Source organism: Curcuma longa, chromosome 11, assembly GCF_044706935.1.
Source record: "Curcuma longa cultivar G26 ecotype Majalengka, Jawa Barat chromosome 11, ITB_CL_G26_1.1, whole genome shotgun sequence".
Classification (NCBI taxonomy): Eukaryota; Viridiplantae; Streptophyta; class Magnoliopsida; order Zingiberales; family Zingiberaceae; genus Curcuma; species Curcuma longa.
This window is the reverse complement of record NC_133871.1, coordinates 14614763-14633123: the sequence shown is the minus strand read 5'-3', so window position 1 is coordinate 14633123 and position 18361 is coordinate 14614763. Positions and strand designations below refer to the sequence as shown.

Here is an 18361-nt window from a genome sequence, read left to right as displayed (position 1 = left end):
AAGTTTACCCACTACAGTTTTAGGTTTTCTGATATGGGGTCGTTTCGACGGTGAGGTCGATCACTATAAAAAGTTTACCCACTACAATAAGTTGAAGTGTCTTATCCCAAGTGGTAAGCATGGAGACACCTGTTGCTTGAGGTTTCGAGTTCGAATCCTCTTAGCAACATATATTTGTTGACTGAGGTGCTGTGCGATTCATGTGTTAAGTCGGCTAAAGTGCTGTTTCGGCAGTATGCTCTTATCAACCTAGTGGTACCATGCCTCCAAAAAATTTCTTAGGGGGTTTTCTGATATGGGGCCGTTTCGGCGGTGGGGTCGGTCACTATAAAAAGTTTACCCACTACAGTTTTGGTTGAAGTGTCTTATCCCAAGTGGTAAGCATGGAGACACCTGTTGCTTGAGGTTTCGAGTTCGAATCCTTTTAGCAACATATATTTGTTGACTGAGGTGCTGTGCGATTCATGTGTTAGCTCGGCTAAAGTGCTGTTTCGGCAGTATGCTCTTATCAACCTAGTGGTACCGTGCCTCCAAAAAATCCCTTAGGGGGTTTTCTGATATGGGGCCATTTCGGCGGTGGGGTCGGTCACTATAAAAAGTTTACCCACTACAGATTTGCGCCCCCAGGGGCGTGACGCACTTGGTAACCGCATTCCCTCTCCATAGGCCACTTCCGCGGTTCGATTCCTCCGGGACGCGTCTCACTGGGTTTAATGCCTGGGGCGTGGCAGTCGACTGTGCTGTTCGGGCATGTGGATCCCAATTTGGTAATGGGTTGAAATGTAGGTGCCAGTGAATCCTCCTGATTTACCCTCGCTGACCGGTGGGGACTCTAGTTGAAGGCCGTGGGGCAAGGCCGGTCAACCAAGGGGACTAGTTGGTGCCAAATGCCCAGATACCCCTTGTAAATATAAAAAAAAAAAAAAAAAAAAAAAAAAGAGGATGGATGGTCAACTTCATCACGAATCTAATTTCAAATTAAATTCTCAGTGTATATCAACTTATATAGTATATTATAGATGGTCGTACGAATGACCTCGCAGAGTTTGGAAAGCGTCCGCTGTAATTTTGAAGGAGGACATGGAGTTCTTCTCTAGCGGCAGCTCGGATATGGCGACGTAGAGGTCCAGAAGTCGAGCCATCTTCTCCATCGGCTGCTTTGAATTTTCCACTGCCTCCGAGCTGGAGGAATTGAAGCCCGCAATCCGTCGTAGATGCTTTTGGATTTCAAGAATAAAAAAAAAACATGCGAAACAGATTAAAATTATAGAAATTCTTGCGACGAACAAATTAATTTGCATAATTGCATTTATAGATTTGATAAGGATAAACCTGAAGCAGTTGGAGATACCATTTCCAGTGAAATTGTTGTCTGCGGGAAAAACGAAACAAAGCCTGTAGATGTGTACCATTTAATCATCATGCAAATTGCATAAATTGGGGAATATTTTCTACCATTGGTTGCCAATTTACTGCTGCTGGAGGAGGTAGTTGAGAGATTTGCTCGTCGATGACGGAGAAGACGGCAGCAGATCGACCCGACAGCGAGTACAGGAAGGGGGATGTTGTGAAGCTGCGAAGCACTGCCATCCTCAGGCTCATCGACAGGAGCAGCGGACCAACCACTGCGATGGTCTCCTCCGGCAAGCCGTGGAGGAAGCGGTACGCGGCCCGCAACATCAGACAAAGAGGGAGGTCGGCAACTAACCAGCTCCAACAATGGTGTTCAGTGTTCACTGTTAATAAATCTCAATTACCGTATTAGATTATTTTTTAAGAAATTAGAGTAAAAAAAGTCTGTCGACGCCAAATAATTGTAGTAAGAAACACGAGAAATCCAAACTTTTTTTGATGATACGAAACTAGTTTTAAATATGGTAATCTAAATTTAAAATCTAAGAATAATCCTGCAAAGTTTTATCCTTAACAACTTGGTTTGGTAGCACTCGGTTTAGCGTTGGTCCGCGAAGACGCCGTTTCCGAATTGCTTCTGGTAGTGTCTGGAAATAGAGGCAGGGTACCGCCTGATTACACAATCCACCGTTGAACATGCCAAACGAAAAAGATAGACGGTGGATACACTGTCACCGCACGAGATCGACGTGGGCGCAGTTGGAAGCGTGCGGCCGCTTCGGCCTTTCGGGTCGATGCTGTGCGGCCGAAATTTCAACACCCTTCCCTTCGTCCTCCTCCCCACGCCATCCACTCGTTCCATCAAATCCCCAAAAGGCTACGAGAAATTCGAGCTTGATTCTGCTGTGCACCGACCGAAACCCTAACTGGTCTCCAACCCAACGTGGTTTCTTTTCCTTCGGATTGGTGGCGTCCTTTGACTCTCCCACTGGTGCTCTGCTTCCGGAATGGGTTGAGGAGAGATAGAGGTTCGATTTAGATTGGCCGGCGCCGCGATGGAGTGGGACAGCGAGTCCGAGGGATCGAGCGGAGACGAGGAGGGTTTCCTGCTGAGTGGTTGCAGCGGGGGACCGTTCTCTTTCGCCGTGGAGGGCATGCTAGGGCCAGCATCATCGTGCGGGTTGGTGGTCAGCGACGCGCTCGAGCCTGATCACCCTATAATTTACGTCAATCGAGGATTCGAGGAGGGTACTGGCTATCGTGCTGAGGAGGTGCTGGGAAGGAACTGGTAAGTCGTTTGTGTCTTATTTTGCATATTAGACCCGTTGGACTCGGATCTTTTGGTTTATTTTCCATATATTCATGTAGCTCTAAATGCATTTATTTGTGTTACCTTCATTCAATCGAGAGGAGCAAATTCTGCAATTCATTAAATACTTTTTTAAATAAAATTGATTGTTCTTGTTTGGCTTATACAAATCTGAACTTCATCTTTTAAGGTTATCATTCATTCCCTTAGTAAATTCATTATCAGATTTACTTTAATTGGAGTGTTCCTTATTGACATTGAACAATACTGGATAGCTATAGTGACGCAGTGTGAGTCAGTTTGAGATCAAGGAATTCCTATTTCCACTTGTTCATGACAGGGGTTATTTGAGTTTATACGAGTCTTTTAATGCTACATGCTTGGATGGTGAAGCTCAAAGTTTGATGATAGACGCTATAATCTTTGGTAAGGATGAAAATTTACCAGTGATGCTTCTGCAGTTGAAGTAGAAGCAAGAAGCATTTTTTTATTTGACTTAGGTTACCCCATTAAGAGGATGGTTAGCCAAAGAGATCCAAAATATTATTTTGTGTTGCTATTTACTTGCAACCTTTTCTATAGAATCCTTTTAGCCTTTCCAATTTCTTAAGACCAACACTCCGTGAGATCCTACATTTATGATTTTAGTATTTATTTACCATTTTAGAATCTTGAAGGAGAGCCTTGACACAACAGTAAAGTTGCGACCGTATGATCTTATGGTCATGAGTTCGAGTCATAGAAATAGCCTCTTGCAATGTAAGCTAAGATTGTGTACAATAGACCAAATGTAGTCTAATCCTTCCCTGAGACCCCACATTGGCGGGAGCTTTGTGCACCAGCTGCCCTTTTTACCATTTCAAAATGGCTTCACAACATTATTTTCTATATGCATAGTGACTGCCACTGGGCAGTTGGGAGTGAACATGTGACAAAAATAGAGGCTAAAACAGGGCAACTAGTGCATGTATGATGTAGCTATATATTGCTTGAATCTTTAGCTGTTTCAAAAAGGCCAAGTAAGTTTCTTGGCCTTCTCCTTTTTATTATACAAGTACTTAATTAGTAGGTGCATATTAAGAAGATAAATGTTGTTTATGTTATATGTTATATTCATCAACACAAAAGAAAATATAGAAATTGAGATGGAAAGCGAGCTTTTGGTTCCAAAAGATGAGATATATGAAGTGATAATTAGTGATTTTTAGCAAGTGATCACACATAGATCAGACTTGAGTTGATATGAGACTTCAAGAGCTTCAATAAATGTTGCACTTAACTAGGAAAGAGCTGCAAGTTCAATAGTACCTTTCTGATAGCAGAAAATAGTGAAACATAACATGATCTAGTTAGAAAATAATTAGTGTGATGATTCTAAGGATTCCAGTGGCATTGTTTGTATCAGACATGTCAGTTCCTATAAGTTTAGTAGCATCTACATCAATTTTTTTAATGTCTTTGCATAGGTATAAATATTTCGTCAATTGGTATGTGTTGAGATTCATTTGTTGCAATTTGTCATCCATTATTTTGTGCTAGATGTGAACTTTTTTATGGACTGTTTACATTGATCAAATTATTATCTTATTGAAAATTATTTAAGATATTTCAGCATCAATTTGATTATTTTTAATTATCTTTCTTTGATAAAATCACAGCATACACATATTAAATGGACTGTCTAGTGATCCAGTCTCATGTTGCTTGCATATGTTTAATATAGCTTTCTTAGATTTCTTTTCCAGGTTATTATCTCTAAATATTACATTAATATTTTATATTTTAAACTAAAGCACAACATCATGTAATCTAAATGATATTTTCATGTTCAAGTTCACTCCTTACTATGAAATATGGTGTTTGTGCCAACAACTCCTGAATGTCAGCCAAAACTTAATAGTTGCGAGTACAATCATATTATTGGAAATATTTAAAATTAGTAGAAATGGAAGTCCAACGTGGTTATCATACATGCTACTTGCTGTATGATTGAGTTCCTGCTCAAAGAAGTTGTGTAGGTTCAATGATGCATGAGTTCTCTGAGGCATTACGAAGGGATAACCAAGCTGGGGCTTAGTGTGGTCTCATTTTGCATATATGATGCTGTCCAAGTCACTTCCCCTTTTCGTTGTGTCAGAAATACCCCATTCATAGGTCTAAGATCCTCATCTATGAATTGAAAGGTCTAAACAATCAAATAATCAGTTTGTATAATTAATTGGTGTTTAAATTGTTCATTTGAATAAATTGAAACCCTTATTATTGGATGATCATGATACATCAAGAAGACCGAGATCCTTAACCAACGGAGGAACAAGATTGCCATGTAGCATTGACTCATTCCTATTTCTTAATGATATTTCATGATCAAGACAATTGGTTGAATCTCGTGAAACCATTTATTTCATAGAAATTTATTTGATTTCTTTTTTATGAAGCAAATCAACTTCAACTCTTGAATGATTCAAGTCGCTTTTGGTTTAGTCGCATCTGGTTCAATGATTATGTTTACCTTTCTGTGTGATGGTAAACAAAACATATATTTTGGGAGGGATGTGAAACATCTGGTTCAATGATTATGTTTTGTTTTTGTTCCAGAAACTCACCCTAACCCGACAACAAAAAGACTCACTCTGACTTGACAACAAAAAAACTGTTGATTTTGCAATGCCCATTGTTTCCATTGGAGCATATTTAATTAAGATGTAGGGAAATTTATGTTCTATGATGATGTTTGGGGCCTTGAAGACCCAGTTTTAACTCCTAGGCACCTAAGAGGCCCTATATTCAGATCTAGAATTACTTTCCCTAACTTGGGCTTGAGACTTTTCATCCTGATGATCAAGCAGTGTTTATTCCTAATATTTGGGGCCAGATACATTGATTTTATACCTTCTTGGAGCTGAAACAAGGTTAAGATCCTTCCTCTTAGTGGTTCATATAATTTCTATTGTTAGCTGTCTAAGCTTAATGCAATTTTTAACCTCAAAATTGACAATTTTTAGCTTGAAAATTTCTTATTTGAAATTATTCTATGGTTTGTTTGAAAGGTAATGATGAAATAACCCTTTAGTAGTCATATCTTATTGTAGTTTATGCTCAACATGCTAGGCTGATGTTATGACTTTTTAGCTGCATCACAAGTTGGGATGCATGTGATTATTCAGGGAATTGCTTCTGTCTCGTTTCCTAATTTTTTTTTGAAATATAATATGGTGTGATGAATTTCTTTTTGGAGACATTGGACAATTATGTCCCAATTATGAACATGAAAATTGCAGCTAATGCATGCTTTTAGATGAATGTGAACTTTAGAGGGACATGCTAGATTGCCAAAAAATATTAATTTTAAAGTGTGGATGAATCATCATTATTAGGTGGTGTTTGTCAGTACTATCACAATTTTTTGGGGTTGACTACTTGAATCTTATTTCTCAATTAAACTCTATGATAATACTTAAATATTTTGGATCATTTTTATTATCTCAACTAAAGTTTCCTTCGTTTCATCTACCCTCCATGCATTTGACTATAATCAAGTTAATTTGTCTTATCATAAAATTTGTTGGTCATCTTTAAATTCAACACTACCTTAACTTGAATTAATCTTTTCTAGTAACCCATCACATTTATTTAGCATGATCATTTTTGCTATAATAATTTTGTGTTTGGCTTTTCTCGATTCCCAAATAGTCTAATCCATTTGTTGAAGTGTAAGAAATAAAATTGTATTGTCTGCAATTCTTAGTGGACACCTGTACGCAGTATATACAGGGTCCAACTAAGCCCAAAAACTTAACACATGCAAAGTGTGACTAAATCCACCATGCATGACTCAAAACCTTTAACACTCCCAGTTGGAAGATATATACTAATACGTCTAGCTTTTTATATAAGCTATAAAATATCACAATAACTAAGATAAGTTATGACCATCATGGAAATGAAAACAGAATACTTGAATGGAAACAAATGAGACTTGTGTTTCTCTAATTTTCCTTTGTAAGATGAATGGAGCGAACACTAGGAATTTTGGTTGACACATGTGCATTAGATAACGAAATCACCTAGCTCCTTACTGATTTAAATTTGTTCAGTTGTGTTTTGGGCTGATGGTGCATTATGTGACATCTTTGAGGGAGTGATTTGGGATTTACATTTATGCAATGTGATGGGATCTAGATGTGAGAATATTGATTTATGAGTTGTGAAATGTTGAAATGGTATATTGGTTGGATATTTATGAGGAAGACACCTATGCGATTATACTGTAGATTTAAGTTATAATTGCGTCGATTGTGTGCCTTTCTACTTAATTGAGGAGATGATTTGGAATTCGAAATACTATCTGAATCTCGATGAGTTGCTTAAAATTCAAAGGTGCTTGGGAAGAAGTTTAGTGGAGATGTGTTATGTTGGGGATTCGTGATAGGTTGGCCTAATAGTTTTTAGAAAAAATGGTTGGTGGGAAGGAAAGTTGTTAAATACTTGATTAAATGTGTTTGGATTTTTTTGATTGATGAGATTTTGGATTTAATGATTAAATGGTTTTGGAGGTTATTTGTATCATTTTGTTCCACGAGAGCATATTTTGGAGCAGAAAAAAATTAAATGGTGTGAAGGAGGTTTATTACACATATATTTATAAATTGATAAAGGCTAAAATATGGAAAATTGGATCACTTGTATTTTAAGTGTTCCTTCTATTGTATGGGAGTTGGCTCAACAGGAGGCCGGTTTTGTTCATGGAAGTCTCCATGGATTTTGGAAAAGGAATGAATATGTGAGCACTTGTCTGAGATATTTACCCTTTTTTTGGTGCTACCATCTATCATCTGTGGAGGAAACACAAAAATTTTAGTATCATGAATAATATAGCTACACCGCATGTTATTTTCAATGCTATTCTGTTGGATGTTAAGTACAAAATAGGTGGACTCACATGACTATTCTGTTTTGACACTAAGTGAGCACTGGGTCAACCTATCTGAATATGATTTCAGATATTCTAATGCTTTTTCCTTTTTTCTAGTTGAGAAGATCGTAGATTATTGCCCTTAAGATTCTACCTTTTATTTTTATAAATTAGAAAAATTATTTCCTTCTACAATTTCTATATTATTATCTTTAAGATTCTACCATTTTGTTTTTATAAACTAGAAATATTTTTTCTCTTACAATTCGTAATCTTTTATTAACACTATTAGTCATAGCTGGTTACTTAAGCATTCCCTTGGCTTACCTTTGCAATTTTTGCACATATTTTGATCTATGTTAATCTTAAAGGAAAAAGTTTATCTCTATGATTATTCCCACTCTTAAAACTAATTATCAATCTTTTTCTTAAAATACATATTCATGGTCATAAGAAAATATGACAAAGCAAATTCTGAAATCAAACTGTTTTCTTTGTTTCTTTTCTAAAATCTGAAGTCTCCATGTACGCCTTTGTACTCTGTATATTTCTTTCTAATTTTCCATTTCAAGCTCCTCTGACCTCACATTATTTCATCTAGGTTCTTCTGACATTTCCTTTTGATTTGATGTCTTATTTCTTCTTGAGGGACAACTATGTAAGAACTTACAGTACTTATATCTTATTTTTTGAAATTAGCAGTAGTACAGTTCTATCTAATTCTCTTAATTCTGATATGTTTATTTTTACAATTCTTATATACTTTTTTGGGGGTTGAACTTTCCATTAGACTGGATTTTTAAATATTTGTCTCGCCTGTTTTTGTTACCTTTTTGCCAACCCATTTTGTCTGTTCTAAGCATATGTTCTGCTTAGTTTGTCTTAATCATCACATCTGCAAATTCTAGTCCTTTCTCTGAAACTTTTCCTATGTTCAAATTGGTTGAACCTGGAGTGGTAGTTTATAAAATTTTGTGCTTATTGCTGGTGTTTCAAGAAATTATCATTGTTAAGGATGAATTGCCATTATTGGAAGCTAACACTTTTTTGGACCTTCATATCTTTCTGTTCATCCACTTGTGAGCTTTTTTTTTTTTTTTTCTGCAGCCGCTTCTTGCAATGTAGAGGGCCATTTGCTCAAAGGAGGCACCCTTTAGTAGATGCCACAATTGTTTCTGAAATTCGGAGATGCCTTGAAGAGGGAATTGAGTTCCAAGGTGATTTATTGAATTTTAGAAAGGATGGTTCCCCGTTGATGAATAGGCTTCAGTTAACACCAATTTATGGGGATGATGATACCATAACCCACTATATTGGCATTCAATTCTTCACTGATACAAATGTTGAATTGGGTCCACTTAGTTCTGCTGTCAAGGAATCTGCCAGATCTGATCGCTTAATAACTGAGCATGTTTTCCGACCTGTTTCACTTGGTTATACTCACATCTGTCGTGAATTCTGCTGTATGTTGCAGTTGAGTGATGAGGTATTGTGTCAGAAAATCTTTTCCAGGCTGTCTCCAAGAGATATCGCATCTGTTGGTTCAGTATGCAAGAGGTTATATCAGCTAACAAAAAACGAGGATATCTGGAAAATGGTTTGTCAGAATGCATGGGGCAGCGAAACAACGCGTGCTTTAGAAACTGTACCTGGGGCTAAAAGACTTGGTTGGGGAAGACTTGCAAGAGAGTTAACCACCCTTGAAGCTGCTGCTTGGCGGGAACTGACAGTTGGAGGTGCTGTAGAGCCATCCCGTTGTAATTTTAGTGCTTGTGCTGTTGGAAATCGGGTTGTTCTTTTTGGAGGTGAAGGTGTTAATATGCAACCAATGAATGATACCTTTGTTCTGGATCTGAATGCCAGTAATCCTGAGTGGCGGCATGTAAAAGTAACTTCTGCACCTCCTGGTAGATGGGGTCATACGCTTTCAAGTGTAAATGGATCATCATTGGTTGTGTTTGGTGGTTGTGGAACACAGGGCTTGCTCAATGATGTCTTCATACTTGACTTGGATGCCCAATCTCCTGCATGGCGTGAGATCTCAGGACTTGCACCTCCCATGCCAAGGTCATGGCATAGCTCTTGTACTGTTGATGATACAAAATTGGTGGTTTCTGGCGGATGTGCTGATTCTGGTGTGCTCCTCAGTGACACTCACCTTCTGGATGTCACAATGGAAAAACCTGTATGGAGAGAGATTCCAGCATCATGGACACCACCATCCAGACTAGGACACTCCTTATCAGTGTATGATGGGCGCAAAATACTGATGTTTGGTGGTCTTGCAAAAAGTGGGCCCCTTCGATTGCGTTCGAGTGATGTGTTCACAATGGATTTGAGTGAGGAAGAACCCTGTTGGAGGTGTATTACAGGCAGTGGAATGCCTGGCGCTGGAAATCCAGCTGGAATTGGTCCACCTCCTCGCCTTGATCATGTAGCTGTTAGTCTTCCTGGAGGCCGAATCCTCATATTTGGTGGGTCTGTGGCTGGTCTTCACTCAGCTTCCCAACTGTATCTCTTGGATCCAACTGAAGAAACACCAACATGGAGAGTACTGAATGTTCCTGGTTTCTCTCCTCAATTTGCATGGGGTCATAGCACTTGTGTTGTTGGAGGAACAAGAGCAATAGTGCTTGGGGGTCAAACTGGAGAGGAATGGATGCTGAGTGAATTGCATGAGCTGTCTTTAGTAAGTTCAATTATTAACGTCAAGGAAGACAACTAGTTTCTTTGACCTCAAAAGGACTGATCAGGTCAACAAATGCTATGGAGGACAATGACTTGTATCCTCATGGAGATCAATACATATACTTGCAGAATGGTATCCATCTTGATTTAGAACAAGGCCTAATTTGCTGCGTTGATTGTAAACATTTTGTGCTACTGATATAATCGCTTTAAACTTTCTGGACTGGGATATCATAAATGTAACATGCTGAAGAGAGTGGTAGAATTTATCCTTTTTGTTTGCCTAGAAATTTTTTAGATTGTATGCTAAGAAATTGTATCAGGAAATCTCCGTGGTGCCTTTGTGGTGAGCTTTTTCTTATTTGATTGCTGATATGTATCTGTAGTTTGAGAACCATGGGTTTCATGATGACTTTTTATTGGTGTTCTCTATTAGAGAGTAGGACTAATCTAAAGTGTCTCCTTGATGATTCTGATGCCCCTGTTATTTTCCCCCAAAAAATGAATACTTCGTCGGGTATCAAAGAATATTTTCCTATACTAGTCTTGATCGTGAATGTTTTTTTTCTTCTTATTGGTGTACTAGGATATTTGTTCTTTATGAGAAGCCAAATGTCCGAAACAGTAGCCAAAATTAAACGATGAGAGCATCAGGTTGTAGGAGCTCCAGCAGAAACAGAAGATGTTTCAGGCCATTACTAAGAAGAATAAAATCATGAGAATTGACATAAACATACTACAAAACATTTCAAAATTCAGATTGTTTCCCCCCATGTATTCTTTTTTACCATGAAAATTTTGGAAGATTTCAAATTCTAAACGCGCCCATTTTTTATCAACAAAAGATGATTTCAGGCACCACATTCAAGTATGTATCAATATTCTTAAAGTTTGATGCTACCGGCCGGTGATCTCTTGCAGTATAGATATCAGCAAGAAGCCTCAATCACAATAATAAGTGCATTCCTCCTGGTTCTAAATAGCAATGTCTTCATTGCCAGTTAATAAGACACTCCTCTGGAAGCTAGTTTGTTCCCTTTTTATTTTTTGCAACTCTAGTTGGCTTAAAGTTGGAAACAACGAACTGAAAAACATATATGTGAAGATATCACCAAACCATGTCAATTAAGTTCCCATCTTGGCGGCTCAATATCACCTTGTACAATTGTTCTGCATGTTCTCGCTTACTTAATTTTCACATCTGTACAGACTACAGTAATCATATTAGTTTAGTGGAGAAGGCCTTTACCTAGCAACTTAAGATACAGCAGCTTTAAATTGTCGAACCTACTACTATGATTATACATCAGTATTCATCCACTGCAAATGGGAAACTACAATTGTTTGTGTTTAGGAGCTGACAGTTGAAGATGTTGCAGTATTGCAATCGTCGTCATCATCCTCGTCGAGATCATCAAAGCCCCAAAACTCTTCTTCCTCTACCTCCTCTGGCATATTCCATAGATCTTGCAAAATCTCGCCACCCTCCAGGATCTCCATTACCTGCCAAACAAACCGTTTTATATTTACAGTTGCAGTTACGTGAAACCAAGAGATTTTTAAACTACTTGTCTTTGTTTATTCTGCATCTTAACTCTTGTTTATGAAATTATAAGTCATCAAAAGACCGTGACTAGTATTCCTCGTGCATTTAAAACAGGTAATGAGGCAATTAAATACTTCTGATGATGAAGGGGTAAGAGAATCTTCTATGTTGGTTCTTTTCTAATTTTATGACCGCAAGACGAACTCGATTTTTTGAACCCACAGATGTGAAAACCTTTTTCCATGTTTACATCACTAAGATGTTACATCTTCCCTTAAATTATAAGTATACACCAAGTCTACGCTTGGCGAAGGTTCACGTTACTCTCACAAAACTTTCCATTCATCAGTTAGTAATAATGCTCCATCAGGGAATCAATAAAGATGGAATGAAAACAACGTATAACCAAACGATCTCAGTGAGGAGACGTTCGTTTTCTAATCACCTCCAATTTCAACTTACAATTATTGATGAAACCATACAAGACAACAGGAAACTTGCCATGACTAGAAGCAACGCAGATACTGACGAACACTCCACAATCAAGTGAAGCTTCCTACCTAGCTCGCACATTTAAGCATTTGGGCTGAATTTTATCATTTTATAATAAACCTCATAATTTACTGTCGAGATTAGTCTACTTGTAGAAGACGGTAAGTTACCTCAGTCATGGAAGGCCGCAAAGCCGCAGTAGCTCTGATACAAAGAGAGGCCGATAAGGTGACCCTTTTGAGCTGTTCCACGTCGTAATCTTCTCCTAACCTTGGATCGACTAACATTCGTACCATGCCATCATTTAGGAAAGGCCTCGCCTGCAAAGACGTCGAAGTACGCACGCAATCAAAATACTCAGGTGGTTAAACTTATAATCTTGATGTATTCATGGAGAAAAGTTACACTTACCCAACTGAGCAAGCTTTTATGGGAGCCATCTACCGGTTTCCTACCAGATATGATCTCTAACAGGAAGACACCAAACGAGAAGACGTCGGTCTTTTCGTCCACAATACCGTGCATGAAGTACTCCGGCGCCAAGCAACTGTTAATAGCATGAGCTCCACTTAAGAGACCGATCAATTTATATTGTTCCAATTTCATAGTTGCTATATATATATCGAAGCCAAGAAGTTTGAGGTGTGTACCCAAATGTGCCTTGTATTGGCCCGACGGCGCGATAAGTCCACTCCGATGGAAGCCATTTGGCAAGGCCGAAATCCGAAATCTGAGATGGAGAATTTGTTTTGGTTTCGAGAACGCCGCAATAATTTAGCAAGGAAAGATAAGGTTAATACCTGGGCTTCAAAGTTTGTAGTGAGGAGGATGTTTGAGGCCTTGATGTCCCTGTGAATGATCCTTCTCTGGCATCCCTTGTGCAGGTAATGAAGTCCCCTAGCCGTGCCAAGCGCTATGTTGTACCTCAACCTCCATGCCATCGGTGGCGAATTCTCATCTGCAACAGATAAAAGAGCACGCTCCAGTCCATGGGCGATCATGCCACAAGTTCTATTTGCAACTTAACTAATGTTACCATGGAGATTGGATGACACGGAACCGCGAGAAGAGAACTCAAAGATCAAATGGAGGTCACGATCGATGCAGCAGCCCAGAAGAGGGGAGACATTGGGGTGGCACACATGGCCGATGGTGCCGAGCTCCGTCAGGAAATCCTTCTCCCTTTTCTCGTCCGATGAAGCCCTCATCAGCCTCTTCACGGCGATCACCTGCCCGTCCTCCAGCACTCCCCTGTACACCTCCGCGTACCCGCCTCTGCCCACCACGTTATCTGCCCGACCCAAGAAGAAGAAGCAAGATTAGATTTTGAGGAGCAATGCCGACTGGAAGAGAGCTCCAATCCTTTAAAAGATTAACCTTTGTGGAAACCATCGGTAGCCTTGTAGATTTCTTCGTAGGCGAAGCATCTCCAGCTCGGTTTCAGGGGCGGTTTCAAGTCGAGCACGGGGTCTATACGTTCGCTATCCGGAACAGGGGAGACGGCCTCCTCTTTGCAGTCTTCCTCCTTGCTCCTCCGTCCAATGGTAGAAAGAAGGCGCTTGAGGCTTCCGCTTCTGGTGTAAAGTTGCCTCATTCTTCCTCTCTGCAACAACAGAAGAGAAAGAAAAGGCGAACCAAAGAGAGAAACTGAACTGGAAGGAGATGGATTGGAACTAATGGCTTTCAAAACTCTGCACTAAGAAAAAGCTGAGGCGATCCTTTGCTTTCCTAGGGATACAATTATACAAAGGAAGCATCGATGGCTACTCTGTTGGTATTTGTTCTTGGGTTGCAAGATGAAAAACAAAAAGTTGACAAGTCTAAATTAATTTTTATGAAACAAACTTGTCCTATCTATTGATTCCGCCACGAGAATGATGGCTGTAATAAAAGAAATTTTTGTGGTTTACATGCTTCTGCTTGAATTGTCAATATTTTGAATATTCGTTAAAATATTCCTCCAATGACTCGTGTAAGTCATCCGATCAATTGACTGTTTTGTCGGGAAATACGATGGAATCTATGTGCGTAGATTATCGTTTGGGTAGTCAAAATAAACTTTTATTCAAGTCAACATCTACTGAAAATACTATTTATATCCAGAGATATTCGGCTTTCAATTTTCTTTGAAAATATTCTTACTGCCATCGTAATAACTTTTATATTTTAAAAAAGAAAATTAACACTCAAAAAATAATAAAATTTCATTTTTATGTAATTATAATTATGCTTGGTTAATTCTAATATTTTTACAATCTGAAAATATAAAATCATATTTTGATTAAATACAATTTTATCTGTTCGTGCAATCATTGTTATACTTTTCTAATGATACTTACTAGCATTTAAAAATAATTTTTGACATCAAAATAATATAAAATCATATACGTACAAAATAAAATAGAGAAGTTTTGAATTAATCGATGCGGACTAAATTTTGTGAAGTTGAGAGGCAGAGTCACTGACATACTATACCATACGATGTATGATTTAAAGATCGTAATTAAGAATTAACTCATAAATACTTAATTAACTACGAAAATACATTACCATTGTACCACAAATTTTCCTTTGTGAAACTTGATAAGCTACCTCATTGAATTGAGGGGCCATGTCGCTGTGTGCGCCACGCCACAGCTAGCTATCAACAGCTACAAATAGGGTCCTAATCGGTTGCATCAATCGTTCAATTATTGTGACTTTTGTTTTTTCCCCCTTTTTTTGTTGCATTATAAATAAACTCCCTGGCTCACCAAATCAAATATAATAGATGAGTGAATGGCCAAATCATGAAGAAAGCTATTAATTGTATTTGGGTTAGATGACATGCACCTGCCTCGTTCTTTAGTTTATGCGAATTAGGCCGGACATGTTATTTGGCATTCGTAAGGACACGCACACTCAATCTTAGGCTTAGGTTTATAAATCAGTCCATTGTCGGACCAAGTTAATTTAATTGGATGGAGTAGTTAATTAACTATATATATATCATCTTTTAAGAAATTAAAACTTTTTGTTACAACTACGTCAATGACTTTATAAGTGTCCACCCAAATTCATAGATTATATATCTAAATATAATACATGGTAAAATGCTTCTCTCATTTAGAAAAATAAAATATAAAAAGGAGTAATTTAACTAAATTCAATATCAATTAACTTTATATAATAAATCAATTTTAAGGTGAGAATAAAAGTATAATAAACTAAGATAAAAAAAATCCATTCAAGACAAATATAAATAAATAAATAATTTCACTATTAACTCTCTTCCTTTTAAAAAATTATTCTAAAAGAACATTTCTTTTCTATTTGCCTTAGTGTTCCGTAGTCTTTATTTGCACTTAGGATAACTTTTATGGTCTAGAAGACTATTTAAAAAACACAGACATTAAATAACTTCTGACATCACACAATTTCATCACATGAATTTGATTCCAATGCACCGATAAAAACCTTATTTATTGAATTTGCATATCAGCTTTAACTGAAAATTAAATGTTTGAAGAAACTTAAATTTAAGCTATGCATAATTTTTGCTTCAGCATTTGCAAAACCTTTGGGTCAAAAGTGGATCCCGTGGCCCAGGGTTCTTTAATTATGTTCAAATTTGCTTCGTTAATGTGCTAACTTTTGTGGCCCATTTCCTAAGAAGATGAGGTTTAATAAGGACCAAGGAAAATAAAAGAGGGGCAAAAGTATTTTAAAAAACACCTATTTTTTTATAAATCATCAAAGACCTATCTCATTTTAATTTTTTTATCAAAAATGTATCATAATCCATCAGCAATGTATGTACAATTATCCAACTATCCTTCAGTATTATTTTTCATTATTATCTTTCATCTAAATTTTCGTCTCTTCTGTAAAAAAGTCGTAATCTACCACCTTAACGGCCCCATATTTAGTTGGATGCATTATAGCAATTACAATTTCATAATTGCTACAATGCATATTTAATATGTTCAAGAATATTTACGTCGTAGCAATTACAGTTTCGTAACTGTTACAATGTGGATTCAATCATATTCACTTACCATTCATACTATAGTAGTTACGAAACTGTAACTGTTACAACGCAGATTCGATTTATTCATCTAACATTTATTTTGTAGCAGTTATGATAACTACTACAACATGCATGTACAACAACTATGATTTTATAACTGTTACAACGTACCTAATTAATTAATTCACGATTTAAATGGAAGATAATAATAACAATAATATTGAAAGACAGTTAGATAATTATACATGAGTTATTGATCGAGTAGAGTGGAAAGTTCTTTTTGATAAAAAATCAAAAAAATGAAACACTATTGATTTGCAATAATAATAATAATAATAATAATAATAATAAGACGTACATGTACATGAACGCAATTCGAAAGCCCGGCACTATTCAGGTTCCTTTTATAATGAAATCAGTTTTTTTATTGCTCCAGTCGTAAAAAATGCGGCTCAGATCTTAGAGCATCCGCAACGGGTGTTCAACGCGCGTTAATAGGATGATGTGGAGGAGGGAGGGAGCGACGTGGAGGAGAGAGGGAGCAGTGAATGAGGAGAGAGGTATTAACGCGTTAATCGGAGGAGAGAGGGAGGAGTGAAGGAGAGAGGCAGTGAAAGAGGAGAGAGGGAGGAGTTATAACGCCAGCTGCGTTGCAGTTGCTCTTATAATGCGGCAGTATTCTGATGCGACTCTTATTGTGGGTTTTGAAGGGAGGAACTTAGAATACACCTTTTAATATGTTTCTTTTGAAAAAAAAAATTAAACACCCAACAGGCCGGCCACCTAATCAAACTCATATAACTATTTTGACCAAAACCTTATAAATTTAAATAAAAAACATTTAAAAACTACTACATCAAATGGCCATTAACAAGCCTAATTAATGATCCTGTTAAAAAATGTCACTTTGAATGATTAGATTCATCAAATTAATGGTAGCTAAAGCCAGCGCTGTAACATTGACAAGCCACCATTAACGTTGGGGTAACTTTAATTAAATAGACAAGTTCATCCACTAAACCATAGATTCTCTAGCTAACAGTACAAATACATACTCCAATTTAGAAGAACACAGAAAAGGAATGCGAAATTAGATGTTTAAATCTCTCTTCTCGATTAATATAATAGTAGAAAAATATGATCATTATATTTCTCGATTTCCAGCTCATTTTCCACAATGTCGCCGACGGCTTGCCTTCGATGGGACTATCCGAATCCGCTTAGCCACACGGACGAAATCTCTGCAAGCATTGGAAATTTCAAGTCATCAACAAAAGAACTCAAGTAATGATCGTATATAGCAGCCATTGCGGAGGAATTAAGATTAATGTTTAGTGCAGGCTCACTTCCAGTTTAGATCGCCGGCGAGGAGCAGGTCGTCTTCCATGTCTTCATAAGCCACCACATGACCCGGAACCGCATTGGCCAGCGCCAGCTCCGCCTCCTCCCCGCCCTCGTCCGAGTCCACGAACATGCGGCGCAGGGCCTTGGCCAAGCTTTCGTAGCTCGTGTGGTCCTCCAGGCAGACGCGGTGGCAGATGGCGCGCCCTTCGAGGACGACAGTCACCGGAGGCACCACCGACGCCACCGTGCCGTCGCCTGCCATGGAAAGACTCAAAAGCTTGAACTTGGACGTAGCTCTCGGCTGCAGTTTCGCCGGCGTCTGAGGCGTCGAGCAGGAGCGGTAAAAGGTGTGCAGGTTGCCGGTCCCTTTCTCGTCGACCCACCGCCGCTTCAGCGAGCCGTGATGCAGCTCCACCCCATCCATTGTCTCCGCCGATTGGCCCTCGTCTCCACCTCTCTCTCTCTCTCTCTGTGATTGCCTTGGGAGATTGATTGGTCACCGTTAAGGTATAATTAAGTGCAACTACCTCTTTGTCCGAAACAGAGTAAACGGGGATAGAGCATGAACGGTTGCTTAGTGTTGGAGAGAGGTCTCTAAAAGGATACCTTGTGACAGGGGGTAGGAATCTAGTAGTATCTCTGGGACGCCTGCGTGACACAGGAGAGCCTTGAACCATTTCCTATGAACTCTCCACTCGGTTTAGG

General features: G+C 38.3%; 3 protein-coding genes across 3 annotated transcripts; 1 reads left to right on the top strand and 2 right to left on the bottom strand.

The window, feature by feature from the left end:
- The first annotated feature begins 2127 nt into the window (after positions 1 to 2127).
- On the top strand, positions 2128 to 10659 carry LOC141839141 (adagio-like protein 1). The gene is made up of 2 exons (XM_074726815.1): positions 2128 to 2641; positions 8685 to 10659. Exons 1-2 carry the CDS (start codon positions 2409 to 2411, stop codon positions 10300 to 10302), a joined length of 1851 nt encoding a protein of 616 aa, XP_074582916.1. The 5' UTR covers positions 2128 to 2408; the 3' UTR covers positions 10303 to 10659.
- Positions 10660 to 11449: 790 nt separating this feature from the next.
- Positions 11450 to 14106, bottom strand: LOC141838652 (putative receptor-like serine/threonine-protein kinase At5g57670). Its single transcript, XM_074726190.1, has 7 exons — positions 13681 to 14106; positions 13340 to 13594; positions 13104 to 13261; positions 12954 to 13033; positions 12715 to 12850; positions 12474 to 12623; positions 11450 to 11768 (listed from the first exon to the last, which is right to left on the bottom strand). Exons 1-7 carry the CDS (start codon positions 13895 to 13897, stop codon positions 11616 to 11618), a joined length of 1149 nt encoding a protein of 382 aa, XP_074582291.1. The 5' UTR covers positions 13898 to 14106; the 3' UTR covers positions 11450 to 11615.
- Positions 14107 to 17477: 3371 nt separating this feature from the next.
- Positions 17478 to 18080, bottom strand: LOC141838653 (auxin-responsive protein IAA33-like). The gene is made up of 2 exons (XM_074726191.1): positions 17659 to 18080; positions 17478 to 17553 (listed from the first exon to the last, which is right to left on the bottom strand). Exons 1-2 carry the CDS (start codon positions 18078 to 18080, stop codon positions 17478 to 17480), a joined length of 498 nt encoding a protein of 165 aa, XP_074582292.1.
- Between the last annotated feature and the right edge of the window lie 281 nt (positions 18081 to 18361).